The sequence below is a fragment of the Cryptosporidium sp. chipmunk genotype I genome, assembly GCF_004936735.1.
Source record: "Cryptosporidium sp. chipmunk genotype I strain 37763 chromosome Unknown contig_15, whole genome shotgun sequence".
In the NCBI taxonomy this organism is placed as follows: domain Eukaryota; phylum Apicomplexa; class Conoidasida; order Eucoccidiorida; family Cryptosporidiidae; genus Cryptosporidium; species Cryptosporidium sp. chipmunk genotype I.
The window spans coordinates 1-18,457 of NW_027125583.1; the positions used below are offsets into that span (position 1 = coordinate 1).

The 18,457-nt window shown below is 32.1% G+C and overlaps 11 protein-coding genes across 11 annotated transcripts; 5 read left to right on the top strand and 6 right to left on the bottom strand.

Annotated features, from left to right (window-relative positions):
• Nucleotides 1–418: 418 nt before the first annotated feature.
• Nucleotides 419–892, top strand: ELE39_000918 (uncharacterized protein; the record flags this gene model as incomplete). The annotated part of the gene is made up of 1 exon (XM_067343995.1): nucleotides 419–892. The coding sequence occupies one exon, from the start codon at nucleotides 419–421 to the stop codon at nucleotides 890–892; it is 474 nt and encodes a 157-aa protein (XP_067202676.1).
• Nucleotides 893–1,111: 219 nt separating this feature from the next.
• Nucleotides 1,112–2,026, bottom strand: ELE39_000950 (rhomboid protease 3; the record flags this gene model as incomplete). The annotated part of the gene is made up of 2 exons (XM_067344027.1): nucleotides 1,112–1,736; nucleotides 1,803–2,026. 2 exons carry the CDS (start codon nucleotides 2,024–2,026, stop codon nucleotides 1,112–1,114), a joined length of 849 nt encoding a protein of 282 aa, XP_067202708.1.
• Nucleotides 2,027–2,754: 728 nt separating this feature from the next.
• Nucleotides 2,755–3,686, bottom strand: ELE39_000961 (alpha-ketoglutarate-dependent dioxygenase alkB 6; the record flags this gene model as incomplete). The annotated part of the gene is made up of 3 exons (XM_067344038.1): nucleotides 2,755–2,884; nucleotides 2,953–3,409; nucleotides 3,497–3,686. 3 exons carry the CDS (start codon nucleotides 3,684–3,686, stop codon nucleotides 2,755–2,757), a joined length of 777 nt encoding a protein of 258 aa, XP_067202719.1.
• Nucleotides 3,687–3,787: 101 nt separating this feature from the next.
• On the bottom strand, nucleotides 3,788–4,315 carry ELE39_000972 (uncharacterized protein; the record flags this gene model as incomplete). The annotated part of the gene is made up of 1 exon (XM_067344049.1): nucleotides 3,788–4,315. The coding sequence occupies one exon, from the start codon at nucleotides 4,313–4,315 to the stop codon at nucleotides 3,788–3,790; it is 528 nt and encodes a 175-aa protein (XP_067202730.1).
• Nucleotides 4,316–4,533: 218 nt separating this feature from the next.
• On the top strand, nucleotides 4,534–5,289 carry ELE39_000983 (uncharacterized protein; the record flags this gene model as incomplete). The annotated part of the gene is made up of 1 exon (XM_067344060.1): nucleotides 4,534–5,289. The coding sequence occupies one exon, from the start codon at nucleotides 4,534–4,536 to the stop codon at nucleotides 5,287–5,289; it is 756 nt and encodes a 251-aa protein (XP_067202741.1).
• A 156-nt stretch (nucleotides 5,290–5,445) lies between these two features.
• Nucleotides 5,446–8,775, bottom strand: ELE39_000994 (PP-loop family; the record flags this gene model as incomplete). The annotated part of the gene is made up of 1 exon (XM_067344071.1): nucleotides 5,446–8,775. One exon carries the CDS (start codon nucleotides 8,773–8,775, stop codon nucleotides 5,446–5,448), a length of 3,330 nt encoding a protein of 1,109 aa, XP_067202752.1.
• Nucleotides 8,776–9,131: 356 nt separating this feature from the next.
• On the top strand, nucleotides 9,132–10,517 carry ELE39_001005 (TPR domain-containing; the record flags this gene model as incomplete). The annotated part of the gene is made up of 1 exon (XM_067343962.1): nucleotides 9,132–10,517. The coding sequence occupies one exon, from the start codon at nucleotides 9,132–9,134 to the stop codon at nucleotides 10,515–10,517; it is 1,386 nt and encodes a 461-aa protein (XP_067202763.1).
• Nucleotides 10,518–10,933: 416 nt separating this feature from the next.
• Nucleotides 10,934–11,260, bottom strand: ELE39_001016 (uncharacterized protein; the record flags this gene model as incomplete). The annotated part of the gene is made up of 1 exon (XM_067343973.1): nucleotides 10,934–11,260. The coding sequence occupies one exon, from the start codon at nucleotides 11,258–11,260 to the stop codon at nucleotides 10,934–10,936; it is 327 nt and encodes a 108-aa protein (XP_067202774.1).
• Nucleotides 11,261–12,185: 925 nt separating this feature from the next.
• Nucleotides 12,186–16,295, top strand: ELE39_001027 (uncharacterized protein; the record flags this gene model as incomplete). Its single annotated transcript, XM_067343984.1, has 1 exon — nucleotides 12,186–16,295. One exon carries the CDS (start codon nucleotides 12,186–12,188, stop codon nucleotides 16,293–16,295), a length of 4,110 nt encoding a protein of 1,369 aa, XP_067202785.1.
• Nucleotides 16,296–16,714: 419 nt separating this feature from the next.
• ELE39_000919 (U1 like C2H2 zinc finger) lies at nucleotides 16,715–17,299 on the top strand (the record flags this gene model as incomplete). Its single annotated transcript, XM_067343996.1, has 1 exon — nucleotides 16,715–17,299. The coding sequence occupies one exon, from the start codon at nucleotides 16,715–16,717 to the stop codon at nucleotides 17,297–17,299; it is 585 nt and encodes a 194-aa protein (XP_067202677.1).
• A 26-nt stretch (nucleotides 17,300–17,325) lies between these two features.
• Nucleotides 17,326–18,345, bottom strand: ELE39_000930 (synaptobrevin family; the record flags this gene model as incomplete). Its single annotated transcript, XM_067344007.1, has 3 exons — nucleotides 17,326–17,613; nucleotides 17,670–18,095; nucleotides 18,220–18,345. 3 exons carry the CDS (start codon nucleotides 18,343–18,345, stop codon nucleotides 17,326–17,328), a joined length of 840 nt encoding a protein of 279 aa, XP_067202688.1.
• Between the last annotated feature and the right edge of the window lie 112 nt (nucleotides 18,346–18,457).

The following is an 18,457-nucleotide window of genomic DNA, read 5'->3' on the forward strand; positions in this document are numbered from 1 at the left end:
ATCCGATCCCTCTCCTCTTTACTCTTGTTAGCGGAATCTCCTTATCCATATTATTTCAATCAGTTTACCATGCATGCTTTGGCGCCAACATGCAATTGATAATATTTGTATTCAATTCAAGATCTTAATATTATAATCGGAAGAGACAGAGTTAAATAATTACTTAAAGTTTTTTTTGAAAATATTATGGTCTGATGATTGATTTCTTCCTTTCTTTTGAAGATATAATAATCTTTGGATTCTTTTTCTTGAGTTCACAGATTAACACTTTATATTGGGTCAAGGTGGGTCCTCTAATGATAAAAAATCTTGTTTATATATAAATTAAAGGAAAAAGAAAGAGGATATTAGGGAGTTAATAAATCCGGAAACAAAATATATTAATAAACTACTAGAAAAACTTCGAAAGTTATAAGCAATGAGTTCAACTTATTCAACATTTGTGAGCTCAATTGGAGCAGTTGAGACGGGGATTATGGGAACTTTGGCAGGTGGACCCACTTATTTTCTTCCATTTGCAGTATTTGGATACTATAAGACGCGAGCAGACGTGAATGCAGCAACTAACAGAATGCTGGCCGTGGCAGATTCTTCAAGGAATCCAAGAAAGAATTTTACTAGAAGTACGAAAATGAGAAGCATCCAAGACTTTTCAGGGCAGCAAAATAGCTACTTTTGGGTATTGACAATAATAGCAGTTGCATTAGGAGTTGTTGCTATTAGTCTCCTTTCATGTTTGGTTGGTATAACTCCTGATGATGATTATAGGGAATCTAAGAAAAGGAGAAGAAGGCTGTTGGAGGATCCAAAGATTACGCCAGAGGAATTTGCAATTACAATGGCAAATTGCACCCCTAATGAATACAGATATAGAGAATGGAATCAGATATAAGGTCGAAATAAAGACGGGAAGGACGGCTCAATGAATAAATTATATCTATTTCGTTTAAGGTTATTATTTGATTCATTTAAACGAAATTAATTCTAAAGGTGGATAATTGCTACTTAGAAGGGGGCAGAGAAATGGAACTTATTAGTTTAACAAGTGCTGGGAATTAAATGTTGACATTGAGTCATTAAAATAATATATAATTATGCAAGACAAATTTCCTTAAGGATTCATAAGTTTTTCAGGGAAAACTACACAGGGAGCAAGTTCGAATGCCCATATTCTGATAATCGGACCAATCAAAGTGCATGAAACTAAAGCAATAGAAACTCCAAAGGCAGCTTGATACCATTTTGGCTTTAAATCTGACTTAAAATTGCATATAATTCCAATACAAGTACCAGAAACGAATCCTCCAATATGTCCCCAGTGGTCAATAGCTGATGATGGGTTACCCCAAGTAATCAGAATCATAAGTATTCCAAAAAGGAGTATATTAATGACCACTTGCTCTTTGTTCTGTAAAGTATGCCAAAACAAAATGAGCTCTGCAAGCTGTGCTCCAATTAATCCAAAACCTGACGTGGAGGCACCAACTGCTACAACACAACTACTTCTAATCGCAACTGAAAACAGATTTCCGAGCAATCCTGAGATAAAGTAAATTGTAAAGTTGAGAATTCTTCCATACTTAATTTCGCATGATAGAGAAAGTCTTAACTGAAATATTATATTAAAAACAATATGCCATATTGATGCATGCAAAAATAGACTTATAAGAAGTCTCCATACTTGGCCCTCCTTGACTAATGAGGGTACGCTAGCTTGGAACTTTATTAAGGTTGTCCTAAAAAGTTTAAAAAAGAAAGCAGTTGAAATAAATTAGAATTTCATGATAGTTTTTCAAACTTACACATATGGAGACAATGCATAGGACCCCACAATACAAGTAGCTATATATACAATAAATTGAACAAGGCTTATCCAAATTATACTATGTTTCCAAGTAATTCCTGGGAAAAACAAATCAATGAATCTCAAGCTAAGCCCTGGTTCGTTGTTGTTAAAGCTTCTGCCACTTTGGCTTCTTCTATCTCTTTGAGGAGGTAAATCTGAAAGTCTGTGGATATTCGACATCTTAAGATTAAATATTTACTATCTTCTTCTTTATTGGATGAAGTTGTTATAATTTCTTTTGAATTAATTATATATCCATTAATAGATAATTGTAGCTTCGAAGTTTAATATATTTTTATTACGCCAACCTCTTCAAATACCTGCTGTTATACTGAAAATAAACGATTGTAGGCCCCGGTCACTTTAACAACTTTGAAATTGTTGCATTTGAGAGTTTAAAAGGCTATTTGGATTTTTCAATATAGTTTAATGTGTTTATTACATATAAGTGAATATCTATATATGCTTTAGTTACTGCAGAATAACAATTATAGTTACTTCCTAAATAACTGTTGTTTAATTGGAGATTAGCACCAATTTTATACTAAAAAGCCCTCAAAATACCTTAATCTCCTAACTAAATTCAGGAGAATGAAAGGGTTTAATCAGATTTATTTATTGTTAGCTTCCAATGAGTTTTAATCAATTCTTCTTAAATCCTTTTACAATTATTTGCCTTTAATATTATTATTAATACCGCAAGAGGCGCCAAATTCTCGGCGCTGGTTAGTTCGGTATCGAGTTTTTGTAAAACATAAAAGTAAAGGCGTAAAAGAAAAAAAGGAGGGGTTGACATTGTGGGGGCAATGAGGACTGTAATATAAAGATTTAGAACAAAATATTTAATTTATGGGAGTAGATTGGGTTGTTTGTATATATTTGGGCTATGTATATATAATCTTTGTAAATTAGTTGTTAGTTTTCACAAACCTGAATGTTAGGCTTGTTCTAAATCCCCTTTTTATGGTGGAATTAGGGCTTAAATGAGGAAAGTCTTTAATATTAATAACATTATGGTTTTCCAAATCATCTTGGTATCTGAAAGCCATGATTAGCGTAGGGAGTTAAATGTGTAAAGGACATAATTGGTACTAGGTGAAGCTTACCTGGATGAAATACCGTGTAGAAGTTGAGTGTAACATAGATCTTGAAATACTAGTAGACTAAGTTTTGGAACAATTAGGGAGAATAAGGGGAATTTATTTTCTTGAATATCGAGAGAGGGGCTCCAAAAGTCGAATAGAGTGTCAGACTCTAATGATATGATTGCAACTTTTGGATAATATAGAGGGCCATCTTTGTGGGGGAGAATCCCTTTGCACTGTTCATATTGGTTAATTAGCACATGGTTTGGAGTTGTTTCTTTTGAGAATATATTAAAATCCACTAAAGATTGAGAAATAGATTTTAACCATTCAGGTAAATCTTTCTGATTAGCAATTCCTGATTCAGAGACTGTTCCCCCCCATACTTGAGTTTGTCTTCCTTTCAATTTGACATTTAAAAAGGAGGATCTTGAGATATTTTCTAGTAAAGTCTTTTCTTGTTCTGAAGTAATCCAATCTAAATATTGAAAAAAAAGTGTGCACAAATGATAAAATTATGAATTTTATGTAACAATATTGGAGATAAATATGCGGAGCTACTTACTTTGAATACAGTATACAGTGGGGAATTGTGAGGGAATTGGCTCGATTTCTCTACATAAACTTGGCTTTATAGTACCGAGTTTAATGTACTCTACAGGCTTAGAGCAAACAATAGAAACACTTTTCTCGCTATTCTGAGCAAGATTTTCCTTCCCACTATCCTTAATCTTTCTAATAAAGTCTTTAATCATCCATAAGTTTTGTAGTAAGTAAAAATTTGAAGAGAGTTGAAATATTGAAAGATAAAAGGAAAAGGCGGCAAACTTGAAAAGAGTTAATTTAAAGAGGAAGTCTACAAAACTCTTTGGTGAGTAAGAGAAACTAAAAGTTTGCTATATATAAATGATGTATAAATTACAGAGAATGAAAAGAAGGCAGTCATTCCAAATAAAGTATTATACATCCATCTTGAAAATATAAAGTAGTAGTACATTTTTGTACCAGCAAGGTATCTTGACATGAATACCTTGTAGGAAATCCAGCATCCCCATAAAATGGCTCCATATTGGACGAGATTGATGATAAGTATTAAAATAAGTCTGTTGGACCATTCTGCATCACTACAGTATCTCAGAGACCCGAGCTTTGAGAAGAAGATCGAATTAACGCTTCCAATCAGAAATACAATGAAAAAGTACGTTGAGATTTCAGAACCGAAGTTTGCATTCGTGAATTTACTATACAATATTGAAGATATGCTCCAAATGGCAATGAAAATATTCAAAAACATGAGGCTGTAGCATTGCCTCACAATTTGGTTCTTTAATAGTGGAGCTGGACCTCCTCCCAAAGGAGTTAGCTTTAAGATGTTCAAAAACATGGAGTTAAGTCAATTCTTTGATGATTCTTCAAGTATTTTTGTACGCTAGAGATTCATTATTATTATTAAAGTAGTTTGATATTTACTTTATATCATATTCATTAAATATTTAATTAAAACTTATGTTTAAAATTTAAAATATATGTAGCATTTGGCGCCACATGTTTAATTTCTATACCGGTCTTAAAGCGAGAAAAAAAATTAATTTAGAGGCAATGATGGATGATGAGGTAGAGAGACTTAGGAGGCAGGCGGAAATCAGGAAGAGAAGGTTGCTTGAGAGGAGCAGCGATAGATTGAGACTCATTTATCCAAATTACGAAGAATCTGCAAATAGCGAGAGCATGGAATCAATAGAAAACGCAGGATATGGGAAATCTTCAAAATCAAAGCTGATTGGGGATGATGACAATAGTAGTGATGGACTAAATTCAAGTAGAGTGAGCACAAGCGGCACGTTTCCGCCTTTTTCTCGAGACAAAATTGCTGAAAAGATTGAGAAACAAGGTTCTAGTTCAGACCTTAGAGTAGTTTCTTTTGTAGAATACTGGAACCAGGGGGAATTTGAGACTCTCAGGAAGGCGGGATCATGCATATTGGGATTATTTTTATTTTTGATCCATAATTTTGTCCCAGATTCTTATTCATGTCGGTTTTTCCCAGCAAAAACCAGGATCAATTCAGTATCTGGAATTATTTCATTTTTTATGTATCAGCTTTTGATTTTCCAACTTTACCTTTACAGTTATTTCCGTTTTTTGTTTAATTCTACAGGTTCAAACAGCAGTAAGAATAAAAAGTGGTGTAATTTTATTTTCGGCTGTAATGATACTCGAAAGGTTGATTATTTTGTCATCATGAATAATGTTGTTCAATATACCTTTGCGATTAGGAACTTGATCTCAGAGTGGTTTCTTCTCGTCACATTTTATCTTTGCGTTGATTTTCTCCACAGCCCGTTCCTTGCCAACTAATTATTTTATTTATTTTAGGATCTCGCTTTGCATGCATGCAATTTTTAAAATATAAAATTGCCTGCAAAAAGATATGTATAAATAAGAGTATAGAGGAAAATAGGATAATCTGATAGAAATATTTAAGATTTTTTTAAAAAAAGAGTATTTTTGAATCTACCTAGAACAAGATGTAAGTAGCAGTTCACTAGAAATATCTTCATCAAGTTTGGATACGACCTTCAAAGCATCATTTTTAGCTATGAATTCTTCTTCCTTAACTAAAGAATTGGTGTGGTTAATTGAGATAAGAGGATACAAAGCATTTATGATGGAAGAATAAATAGTAGGATTATGTGACTCTTCTTGGCTAAGAAGTTGTTTTACATGTCTTCTCTCTTTAGGTTGAGAAAAACAAGCCGGGCAGTTCTCAGCAATGATTGGAAGTTGAGCTTTTAGAGCAAAGTGTGCAAGGTCCTTTTCTCTACAATAAATCATCGGCCTTATTACTCGTATATTGTACTCAGAAACAAAATAGTTTGCTTTCATTGTATTCAACTTTCCATTATTCATCAAAGACAGGAAAAAGCTCTCACAAATATCATCCACATGTTGCCCTAAAGAGAGTACGTTATAACCATTTTTCTTCATACAAGAATATAAAAGTCCTCTCTTCATTCTGGAACAGAAAGCACAGTAGGAGATTTTCTTCTGCTTTTGCTTAACTTTTGCAGCAATATCTACAATTGGGTATGAAATAAAATGGTACTTTACTCCTATTGATTCCATATAAGGTATTAATTTGGATGCATCCATTTCGCTTGTTTGAGGATCTACAGTTGCTGCAGATACTTCAAATTTCACTGGCGCAACTTTTTGCAAAAATAACAAAATGTGAAGCATTGTCAAAGAATCTTTTCCACCAGATACTGCCACAAGTACTTTATCTCCTTGTTTTATCATATCAAATCTCTTTATTGCTTGCCCAACCTGCTTTCTAATTACTCCAAAGTCATTCGGTTTTGGAAATAATCCAACACCTTCTAAAATCTTATTCTTCTTACAGTTCTGCTTCTCAAGCTCTTCTCTTTCTTCTTGCTTTTGTTTTTGTCTTTGTCTGTTCGATTCATCAGGAGTGGCGCCGCATTTAAAAGAGTCAGAATTTGCAAGCATGCAATTTAATGTGGATAATTCTGCCGGTATAGAAATATTATTATTATTATTATTACTATTATTGCGTAATGTGTGAATAATGTTTTGAATGTATTTTGGAGTAATAAACCATTTTAACTTTGATTCAGAAAGAAGTTCAAAATCGTTAATGCTAGATAAGTCACTCGAGTTTATTGAATTATTAAAATGTTGGTTATTTTGGTATATGACATCTTTAAGCGCAGGATCAAGCTTGAATTCCTTTTCATAGGCTACACCTGGGCATCCCTTGGAGTTTGTAATGATCTCTTCTAAATTTCTGAGAATTTCATTTGCTATTTCAAAATTCCTTTCAAAGTTTAATTCTCTTTTTGATAATTTTGATTCAATATTAACAGAATTTTGAGAGCTTAATTGCTCAAACTTATCGAAGTAGAATTGTCCAATAGAGTTGCCTAGCCATCTCCTATGTATTTTATCTAGAGATTTCCATTCTGATTTGTGCCTCCAAGTTCCTAGCGATTCTTCAAAAATATATAAAGGGAGAAATTTCCATCCATGACTTGCAATCCAAATAACCGACTTTATAATATAATCCACAGTATCTAAGTTGTCAGACCAGTGTAATGAAATTCTGGTAAATCCTGGCCTTACAGATTCGATACCTCTTATAACTAAATCTTGATAAAGCTGTTTAGTTTTTTCTTTATCGAACCCCAAAAGCCTTTGGGAATAAGGACCAGCACAAGAACATCCTCCTCTAGACTGGATACCAAATAAATCATTCAATAAAGAGCAGACAAAATTGTAGTGAAGATAAAATCCTTTTCCTTCATTATCTGAAATAGTGACTATCTTTGAGCTACTTTCCGAGAAAAAATCTAGTTTAACTTGTTCATTTTCAAAGCTAAGTGGCTTAATTAGAAATGAAATGATAGGAAGGCTCATCAGATACTGTCCTTTGTTAAGCTCTTGTTTTTCAACTATTAGCTCCTCAAATCCCAATATATCAATTTTTGGTCCATTTTTTACATTAAACTTATTCCATTCGGAAATAACCCTTTCAAATAATAGTCTTTCTTTCGATTGTTTAAGGTATTGTGGAATTTTCATATCGAGTTTCATGACCATTCCTAGACGAGAAATACCAAGAATATCTGAAGTTCCAGATTCTTCTCTTTCTTCCTTATTCAATATGTACTCGTGATCATCCATAGATACAAAAAAGACACTATTTCCTCCAGGATCAGATGGTTTCTCAGTCAATAGTAAATCTCTTTTTATAATTAAAACCCCAGGAGTAGATGGACCTCCTAAAAGCTTATGGGAAGAAAATACACCAACATCTACATATCCTTGAGGATTTAAGGGTGGAGACATATTTGGTCTTACATGAGGAGCTGTTGCAGCAAAGTCCACCATAGTAATTCCTCCATACCTGTGTGAAATTTTTGAGATTTCTGAATAGTCATTAAGTCTTCCAGAAACGTTAGATCCAGCAGAAATCAACAAAAATGGAATGTTGAAAACATTGTCATTTTTTGACTTAATTAGTTCATCCTCTAAGTTCGGTATATCCACTTCTCCTCTTCTGTTTAAATTCAAATATACTAAACTAAATGATAATTTATACTTTAAGCCATGATGTAAAGCCTTAAGCCCTTTTATATACCTTTTAGAATATTCAATAAAAGGTAAGAATAAAGAATGATGAGATGAAGGGTCAACCATAAAAGTTATTCTATAATTCTCGATATCTTCTTCATTCTGTGTAAAATCAGATTTGGTTTGGTACTTTTCTCTGTGAATTTTATTGTAGTGCCTTCTAAATGCAGCCTCAGTATCATACTGGGTTTCACAACTAACACACTTAAATGATTTCCATCTATCCTGAATAACATTGACAGAAATATCTTTAAATAAACTCTGAGTAATACGGCCTGATTTAAATTTTTTAATTATACTAATCCAGTAAGATGCATCCATCATCTTTAGGAACTTGGATACTGCTCCTGTTGAACCTTGTCCAGTAAATATAATAGCATCTTCGGGATTTCCTCCAACAAACTGTCTCACAGACTCTCTCGCCTCATAAATAAACCAAGTACTTTGCCTTGCATTATTAGATGCTATACTATGAGTATTACCATAATATGGAGCCACGTCCTCTTTCAATGAATCCTCAATAAATCTCAAACTCCTTCCCGATGCAGTCCAATCAGAATATATCATATTCCTAAGACCAAATGGAGTCTTTATTGGGTGAAGTTCTCCAATGATGTTATCCCTGATAAACCTGCAGTATTTTTCAAATTCATCATTTTGTTTATCCACCTGCATAAAGTGATTCTCCATTTTATATCCAGACTTTTAAACTATTCTAGTTTGAAAAGGCTACCTTACATCAGGAAAAACCTCGAATTTTTTTCAATTCGCTATTTTTTCCGCTTGTTCCTCTTTGTTTCGTCCCTCAAATATTTCAAATTTTGACTATTAATTCGTCAATTTTCTCATATTTTTAATTTACATAATACCGCAATAGGCGGGTAAATTGGGTATATTTTAGCGCCATTCAAATTTGTATTATTTTTATAGAAATCAAGTATAGGGAAATTGATTAGAGTAGAAAAGAAGTGAAGAATAAAGAGATTTTCAAAGGGAGGTAATAGTGTAACGGGCTGTTTGTAGTTTTGTGCACTAAATAAGTGAATATGTCAGGGGAATTGCAGTTTAATGCGCAGGATGTGTCGAAAGGTGAGATCTTTGAAAAGAAGGATGAAGACCAAGTGGGGATGACTTTCAGTGAGAGAGAGGCCTATATGAATCAGTTGGCTGAGTGTGAGGAATATGGGGAGGATGAAGAATGCTATGAGGAGGATGAGGATGAGCTGAATGCAACTTTGGATCCGGAGTTTCTGTTGGAGGAGGGCAGAAAGTTAAGAAAAGAGAAGAAGTTTGACGAAGCTATTGTAAAGTTATATTGGGCCATGACTAACAGGATGAATCTTTTGAATATAACAGAAGAAAGTGGGATAGACCCGAGGCTTTCCGAGTACTACTTGATTTACGCGGATGTGTTATTGGAAAAGGAGGAGAATTCCACCAATTTCTTTTCAAAGAGAAATGTACAACAAGATATAATGAATCCATTTTCATCTTCATTGTCCTCATCATCTTCATCGTCCTCATCGTCCTCATCGTCTTCATCGTCTTCATCGTCCTCATCATCTTCGTTTCAGCCTGCTCTTACATCTTCAGACCCAACTTTTATAGAGTCAACAGTAATGAGTATGACAAACAACAGCGTAGCTGAAGCTACAGATGAGGAGGTAGCGTGGGAGAATTTTGAGGCGGCAAAGCTAGCTTATATTAAGTTGATATATTTGAAGAAGAAGGGTGACTATGAAACATATTGCCAAGGAGTAATTCCTGAATATTTGACTAACTTGTTTTCATCTTGTGAGTTGAACGATGGAAAGTTCGAGGAGCTTCTGAGAGAGGTTTGTACTTGTAATTCTGAGGAAAGATCGAGGATTCCAGATAGAGATATCACGGATTTATCATATGTTTTTATAAGATTAGGTGACATTTTGCAACTGGCTGAAAAGTATTACGAGGCCTCAATTGAGTACAAAAATTCTCTATTTATCTTGGAAGCATTTAAATTACCAGAGGATACGATCGAATCTTCATTAATATGTTTAGCTCAAAGCACTTTGTTTTCGGGAAAAATTAAGGACTCAAAAGATTTGTTTGAGAGGGCTTTGAATTTAGTTAGAGATCACTTTGAAGGGAAGAATGGAATGAACGCTCCTACAGATCCTCAACAAATTGAAGCCTATAAACTAACTTTGGAGGATTTACAGCTTACTTTGGATGATATTAATCGTAAATTAGCTGTGAACCAAGAAGACCAGAAACCTGCTACTGCTATTCCTAAATTAGAAGAGATACAGAAAGAGAATTTTTTTAATAAAGCTCAACTTCCTGAGGATGAACCTGTTAAAGTTATCAATACAGTTGATTTAAATGCAAGGCATTGTGAAAATACTGTAGATAATAAGAAGAAAAGAAGAATTGATTTATCTAAGGTATAGGAATTAAAACCGAATTATGGCACGTTTTGAATTATTTTAACTAAAAATTAAAATTGTTTTATTATATTATATACTATTTAAAAGTTAATTATCAAATTAACAGCCAATTTGTTATTATTCTTGATTAATTATTTGATTCAATATTAATTTTTGTTAGTATTCCTTTAAATCTTTAATGTAGCAAAATATATATATGAATTAAACAAAAATTTATGATACTTATTAATTATAGTTTTCTTTTTTTTCTTTTAATTAAGAAATTTTTTTTGCTCAAACTGTTAATTGTAAGTTACGCAATAATTACGTGCTAACATGTTTTTTTTTCAGTTTACCGGTATATCATCTAAAAATTTAAAGAATGGTGCGATACAAAATTTGAATAGATTGCATGCATACAATTTATATATGAAGTTTGGTTAAAAAGAAAAATCCTTGTTCATTTGGTTAATTAAATTGACCATTGATTTTTTAAATTGAATGGTTTCACTTCTTGTAAGTCCATAGTTATTTTTCTCAAAGAATTGTTGACAGTAATTATTTGAGGAGCTAACCTTATTAAATAACAAAGAGGCGAGTTTATCATTTAAGACATTTAAATCTTGAAAGTTTATTTGGGTTGAATTAGAGAATGTTTCTTTTTTAATGGTTGAAATATCTTTAATTTGTTCGTTTGGATATATTTGAATTGTATTTATTTCACCAGGGTTTGGATTTTTTCTTGTTTTATTGTCAATAATTGCCATTTCCAGCTTATTATATATCTTATCAATAAAGTCATTGATTATCTAAAAATTTAGAAGAAAATAAAAATATTTAATTCAAATATAGAATAGAGTCATTGAATCTTAAACTTACAATAAAGGCCTTGTCTATTTTCTTAAAAGCAATGTTAGTGATTCCTTGACCACTAGAATTGACATTTTTGTCAAATTTTGTAAGTTGGTCGTCCTTAACACGGAATTGACTTTTTCTGAGTATTTTAATATATTCAGGTTCATAAATCATTTTTCATCATGCGACTATTTTTTTTAAAATTCAATATTGGAGTGAAAGCATGTGTACAGTTATGCAATAGTGCTATTTTTTTTTTAATATTAAGTTATACAATGATTTGAGTATTTGTATTTAATAAGTTTATTAATATAAATGCGATTATATCAGTGATTCAAATTTAAATCTTATTGAAGTATTTATTTTTTGATTTTAAGTATAAATTTGTCTGACTAATTTTGAATAATATAACAAAATGCACCCTTTTTTTTTCAGTTGCACCAAATCAGAAAAATTAAAGAAACAGAAAAAAAGATCATATAGAAAAAAATTATAGATCAATTGTAGTGAAATAACTTAATATTTGTTAATAAGGTTCTAGAAGCCTGTAAATGCAGACTTCAAAAAAAAATTTCACGTAAATTTCAATAATTTTAAATATACACGTAATAAAATGCATGAATTTGGCGCCTGCGGCATGCACTTTTGTATTGATTTAACACCGGTATAGGAAAACTGAGGGGTGTATAGTTTGTTTGTGAAAAAACTGAGAATAATTTGACTAGTTAAATTTTATAATAATAATAATAATTGCTATTATTATTATTGTTAATATAAACAATTTATATATCATATAGAAGTTTGGTACTGAATGCAAAGTTGAATAGCATTGGCTGAATGAGGAGGTTTGATGTGGTTCCAATAACCTCCGAATTTAGCGAAAATCCAAATATAATAATAACTTCATTGTGTTATGTGCCGATTATTGGGTACATTTATGCAGGGACCAACTTTGGAGATATATTACTCTACAGATATGAGGATTTTGATGGAATTCAAAAAAATAGTGGAGGCGATGCATTGGGATTCAACTTGAATAAGGAGAGAATAGTAGGAAGAGAAAGGTGTATTCGGATTAAGAATATTTCCCAGAAGTGCAAAAGAATAGATAAGATATTTCCCATTATATGCTACGACACAGTGGTAAATGACGAAATGGAAAACAGTGTACGTATTGGGGGTGTGATTCTATGTATATGCGATGGAAACTTGTTTTATTTGGATTTCAGATTAGTAGGAAAAATTACTTTGCTTTGTAAAGGAGTTTCTTCACTATCTGTTTGGAAAGATAGCTTTAATATTAATACTTTTCAGACCAAATTTTGTATTGCTACAAAAAAAAAGATCATTTTTTATAATACGTGCCTTTTGGGTGATTTATTAGATGTAAAAGATATTTTGGAATATGACAATGAAGTTAATAGTGATCCTGCTACTAGAAACAAAAGGAGATCAAGCCTTGAAAATCGATCTTCAGTTGCTAAAAATGAAAAAGATTCTACAATTCAGAATGGAGATACTGTAAAGGGCCATACCTCTGGAGTAAATTCTTGGTTTGGATTTTCCACAAACAATTTCCATTCGAATAGTGGTAGTAATGGGAATAATAGCAGTGCTGATTATTCTCTTGAAGCTTCAGCAAAAAATGAAAAATACCTTAAGAATGATTATTTGTCCAGCATAGAGTTTATTAAAGTCGATGAAATTCAGATTCCAAGCAGGCTTGCTTCATTTAATGAAAGTATATGTAATATAGAATGGTGTGATAGCTGGGTTTGTTTTGTCATTGCAAACACTTACTTTATTATGAATATTGATGACCAGAGTATAAGTGATATATTGAATTTGGACCAGCTAGGAAACAATTTTCAACCACAAATAATAATACTACCCGAACAAGAGTTTATGTTGACTTGCCAAGACAATCTGGGGGCATTCTTTAGTTTTAGCACTCTGGAGCCGTCTCCAAAATCAATGATTCAGTGGCCATCTGAAGGTCTTACAGGGGTAGTACTTTCATCTCCTTATCTTCTAGGAGGAACAAAAAATGGGATTATTCAAATCTATTCACTGGCAAGTTATGAAACTAACTCTTTGATCAAAGAGAGTAATGCTGGTACTAAAGCTTCAAACTTTAAATCTGGAAATGAATTACTATCAGTTGGAACTGGTAACAAGAGAGGGTTTTCGAATAATAATAGTCACAACAGTGTCCAAACATTGCAGCTTGATGATGAAATTACTTGTATTTCCACTGGAGGAACTTGTGAAGCAATATTTTTTAGTTCCTCATCGGTCATGACAGCTCCTTTGGGCCCCATGGTGGTGGTTTCAACCAAAACAAAAATTTACGCTCTAACTCCAATTCCAATTGAGGAGTCCATCTTTGAACTTGTAAATAGAAATCAGGGAAAGCAAGCACTTAATATGTTGAGAACATATTGCAATAGCAATGATTTATTGTTTAATAGCTTGTTGTACAAGACCCAGTGCTTAGTTGGGTGGTATGAATTCAAAAATTTACAATTTGAAAAGGCTTTTCAGTCTTTCAAGCAAGCACATATTGATCCAAGGGTTTTAATAATATTATTCTGGAAAGACCTGATTCCAATAGAGTGGGACCTCAAGTACTCAAATGGAAGTTTGGTAGATTTGTACGAATATGCAAAGTTACCATGGACTAATTCAAAAGGGAACCTTTCTGAGGATTTATCACCAGATGTGAAGTTTCACGAGTCCCTATTAAAGTCAGTGCTGAGGAAGAAGGCTCTCAACAAGTTGCCTCCAAGTATTGATTTGTTTGTTCAGAGCTTATTATTGAATAAGTCTGATTTACATAGTAACTTACAAATTAATTTAGAAGGAGGTTTGGAAAGGATTGACGAGTATATTTATTTTGCCAATAGGTCGCTTAAGATGTTTCTATTGTCTGAGAGAGAAAAATACACTTCAAACATTGAGAATTCAAAAGATCCCTTTCACCAAGTTGGAGAACAGGGTGAAGAGCAAAAAAGTTATTCCACTGGAAAGATTATGGATATTGCTATTATTAAGTTAATAATTAATGAGTTTAATAGCAAGCACAAGAGAATTCAGGATATTTCCTTGAGTAACAGAATCATTTTAAATTTACTCAAAATAGATTCTGAACAAAAGACTATTAATAAGAACAATGAGGATGATTCTGTACAACAAGAAGATATGATGGAAAGCGAGATTGAGGATGAGTGTGAGTTAATAATAAAAAGAGTTATTGGGAATGTATTTTCGGAATTTAGTATTGATGAATACGAGGAGTTTCTTTTAAGTAATGGGAGATACGATATATTAGCAATTCTACTGGCTTACAATTCCTCGTACTTGAGATCTCTGGAGATCTTAGAAAATATGGTAAATTCTTCAGATAAGAACACTTTGGAACTATATTCAGACAGGAATTCGAATTACATTAATATTTATTTGATAATTTATCAAGTATTATTGCATTTATGTAGCTCAGAGATTACTCCAATACACATTCAAGCTAACTTATTAAAACGTTATTCAAGATTTATTCTAGATAAGTTTGAAATTTGTCCAATAGATCGTTTATTTACTTTAAAGCCTGTTGACAAGTTTCCACTAACAATAGACGAGATACTTGGCTTATTTAATTTGCTACCAACAATGACTTCAAATCACTTAACTAAATCTTATTTGGAAAGGATAATAGCAACTCAAGGAGGCAATATAGAATTAAAACATAAAATAAATTTAATTGAGATTTACATTAATGATGTATCAACAAACAATGAAGTTGGCATAGATCCTTTAATTACGGACAGATCAAGCTATACAAATCTTTTCAATGAAAGTTTTAAACCCTCCAAGTTAGCTATTATGTTAGAAGATTTGGAGGATTTTGACGCCGAGATTCTGGTCAAACACATATCTTATGGCGATCATTTTAAATATAAAGTTCATGATAACATTATTATTGAGTATTTAATAGTTTTATTCAGGAGCAACCGACATTTTCAAGCATTGAATTACATAATTAATGTTTTAGAGAGTATCGAACTGGCAGAAATTTATACTTTGGCGTGGATTTATCATAATAAATACGCTCTTCAATCTACTAGTGCGAGTATAAAAGGTGCTTTAGCTGAAAAACCAGAATTTGAAATATCTTTTCAAAATGATCAACAAAACAATCTAGTTAAAAATATTAGGCAAAAGTATCATAAGTTGAAACTTTTTACAGAATTTAAACTTTGGAGAATTTTTGTGGACGAATACTCGGACATCTCTAGTCCATTACAACAAAATAGCACAGGGTACCTAGAAATGAATTCCTGGCTTGAAATTCTCGACATTTCTCACAATGAATTATCACTCATTTCAGAAGAATATACAAAAGGCAAAGATCTTAATGAGCAGAGTAATTACATGAAATTGATGAATAAGTTAACATCTTTGAATGGAAATATGAATCTTCAGAATATTTATAGTCATAGTACTATGGATTCTAACGGAGAACTAATAGCTTTAGTGAGAATTTTGATAGAGTCTTGGAGTTCTTGTATACAGGACAAATCTACAAATAAAGCAAAAAAACTTCAAAATTCAACAATTAATATTTTAAATAAGTATTCATTTCACCCCGATATTTCCATTGGAAATATTCTTCAAATTATTCCAGGAGAGTGGCCTTTGCTAAATATGATGAATTTCTTAAAGAATAGCCTTGTATCATCGATACACAATCAAACAAGCAAGTCAATTTCAACAAATTTATCTGCAATTTCTTTTCTTAGACTCTACGAAAAATGGTCAAATACTCGATCTAACCATGTCACGATTACCCAAGACATGATTTGTCATGTTTGTTCACTCAAATTAGGTAATAAACCATGTGCCTTATATCCAAATGGCTCCTGCGTTCATACTCATTGTTTATTCCAATGAATATTATTCATTCAGCTCTTTTTAAGTCCTCTCCAAAAAAAATTCCTCAGATTAACTAACTCTCAAAACTTAAGCCCCCCAGAACATACCAATTCCTACCCATCTTAATTATATTACGTGTTTCCACGTAATTATGCATGTACGCATGCAATAAAAAAGGTATGATTTTTTTTTTAAATAAGTATTGGCGCCATCACATTTATTAATAAATCTTGATTATTACATAAGGAATTTGTATCGGAAGAAAGGGGGAAAATAATTAAATAAAGCAAGACAAAGGAAGTGAGGTGATGATTATAATAAAAGTTTGGTATTTGGATTATTTGCTTCAGTATTTTTCCTCTATATAATTTTAGGACGGATTAATCTGAAACAAAGTATTTCTAGTTCTACAGTGTTACTGGAAAAAAGAAGTGAAAATGAGTGGTGTGAATAGTTTGGGAAGAAAAGTATGGGACAAGGAGTTTTATAGCAAGAGTAAAGAGGAGAGGGATCGGATAAGGAGCCTTGAAAATGTGAATCAAGAAAAAAAGGCTGATAAAAAGGAGGAAATTTCTGAGGAGGGTGCTAAGAAAATGAGAGAAATATATTTGGATATATCAAAGAATATTGGAGTATTGAAGAGCCATATAACCGGTGACGATATAAAAAAAAATATTTCAGGATATTGGTGCGAGGCTTGCAAGCTTGGTTTTAACGATTCCCATTCTTGGATCCGTCATTTAAATAGTCAAAGTCATAATCAAAAGATGGGAACTTCGTTGTATGTAGAAAAAAAGTCACTTGAGTCTGTCAAGAGGCGGCTTTCTGAGTTAATTCACGATTATGATCATGGACTGGGAATATTCAGTAAAAATAATGAGGGTAGGAGTGGAGTTTATGAAGAGGTAACGGGGAGAAATAAGGGAAGGAATGAAGAAAAAATATCAGGAGAGGAAAATGAATTGGACGATGAAACCAGAAGTCATATGCTTCAGTACAACTTCCCGTCAAGCTTTTCATAGGAGTTTATGTTCTATTATTTGAGGCTTTACAAGGCAAGGATAATGTTATTATTGTTATCGACGCTGCTATAGCCTTTACTTGCAATAGAGTTGCTTTTTAATAAGCTTAAAAGACTTATTCCATTTCCAAATATGGTGTTAAATAAGTTAGCAAAGGCTATAATGAATATTAACGAAACTAAGCAAGCAAGGACAAGTGTATATTTCATGTTTTTCCACCAGAACTTGTTTTTAACTTTAACAGAATCCTGTAAGAATGATTCTGTCTCGTCTTCAAGAGCTTCAGCCTGTCCATCTAATGCTTGAAGAATTCCCTGTAAAGTATTTAAAAGTTTTTAAGTTGTAAGAAAAAAAAGGTTTTCTAACTTACTTTGTTATTTAACAGAATTTGGATGTTGTCTTGTATCGTACTGGTAATTTCTCCCGCTGAACCTTCTAACTGAGCAATTTTATCAAAGTTCTCGAAGTCATCAAATTTCGTGACAAGGTTTTTAACATCTTCTTTAAAGTTTTTAATTCCATTCAATTCGTTTATTTTATTCGGAATATTTTCGCTTATTCTTTCTATTCTCAAAGTAGATTTGTTTAATTCTCTTAAATATGAGTAAATTAACTTTTCTGGATATTTCTCATTCTTACAGCATACTGAATATGCAATTTTTCCTTTATCTAAAGGAGGTATCCATATATAAAGCTTCCACTCTATTTCTTCAAATTTGACTATCTTATCAATTCTTGGACTAGGTATCTGAACATTATTATTATTTTTCAACTCATCTACAAAAATCTCATTAATCTTTATTTTAATTGTAGTTTTTCATCCTCCTTTCTATCCATGAATACAGACAAAAACGAAATTACTTATTACTTTTCTTTCCTCCTTTTTATTATACAGTATAGTATTTCAATATATTACTTACCTTATCTTTAAGTAAGCTTGAGATTCTGTCAAACCAGGAAAAAATAATAATACCTTTATTAATTGATCCAATTCCTGTGAATATAAGATTTTTGTTTCGTGTTGGGAAACTTTTCAAGGCAAGCATTTTTTTTTTAATTCAATCTAATAAATTATTAATTTTGTTGTTTTAAATCAAAGACATTTTATTTAATAATTGCTGTATTAATATGAAATAATTATCCCACATCATTTTGCAT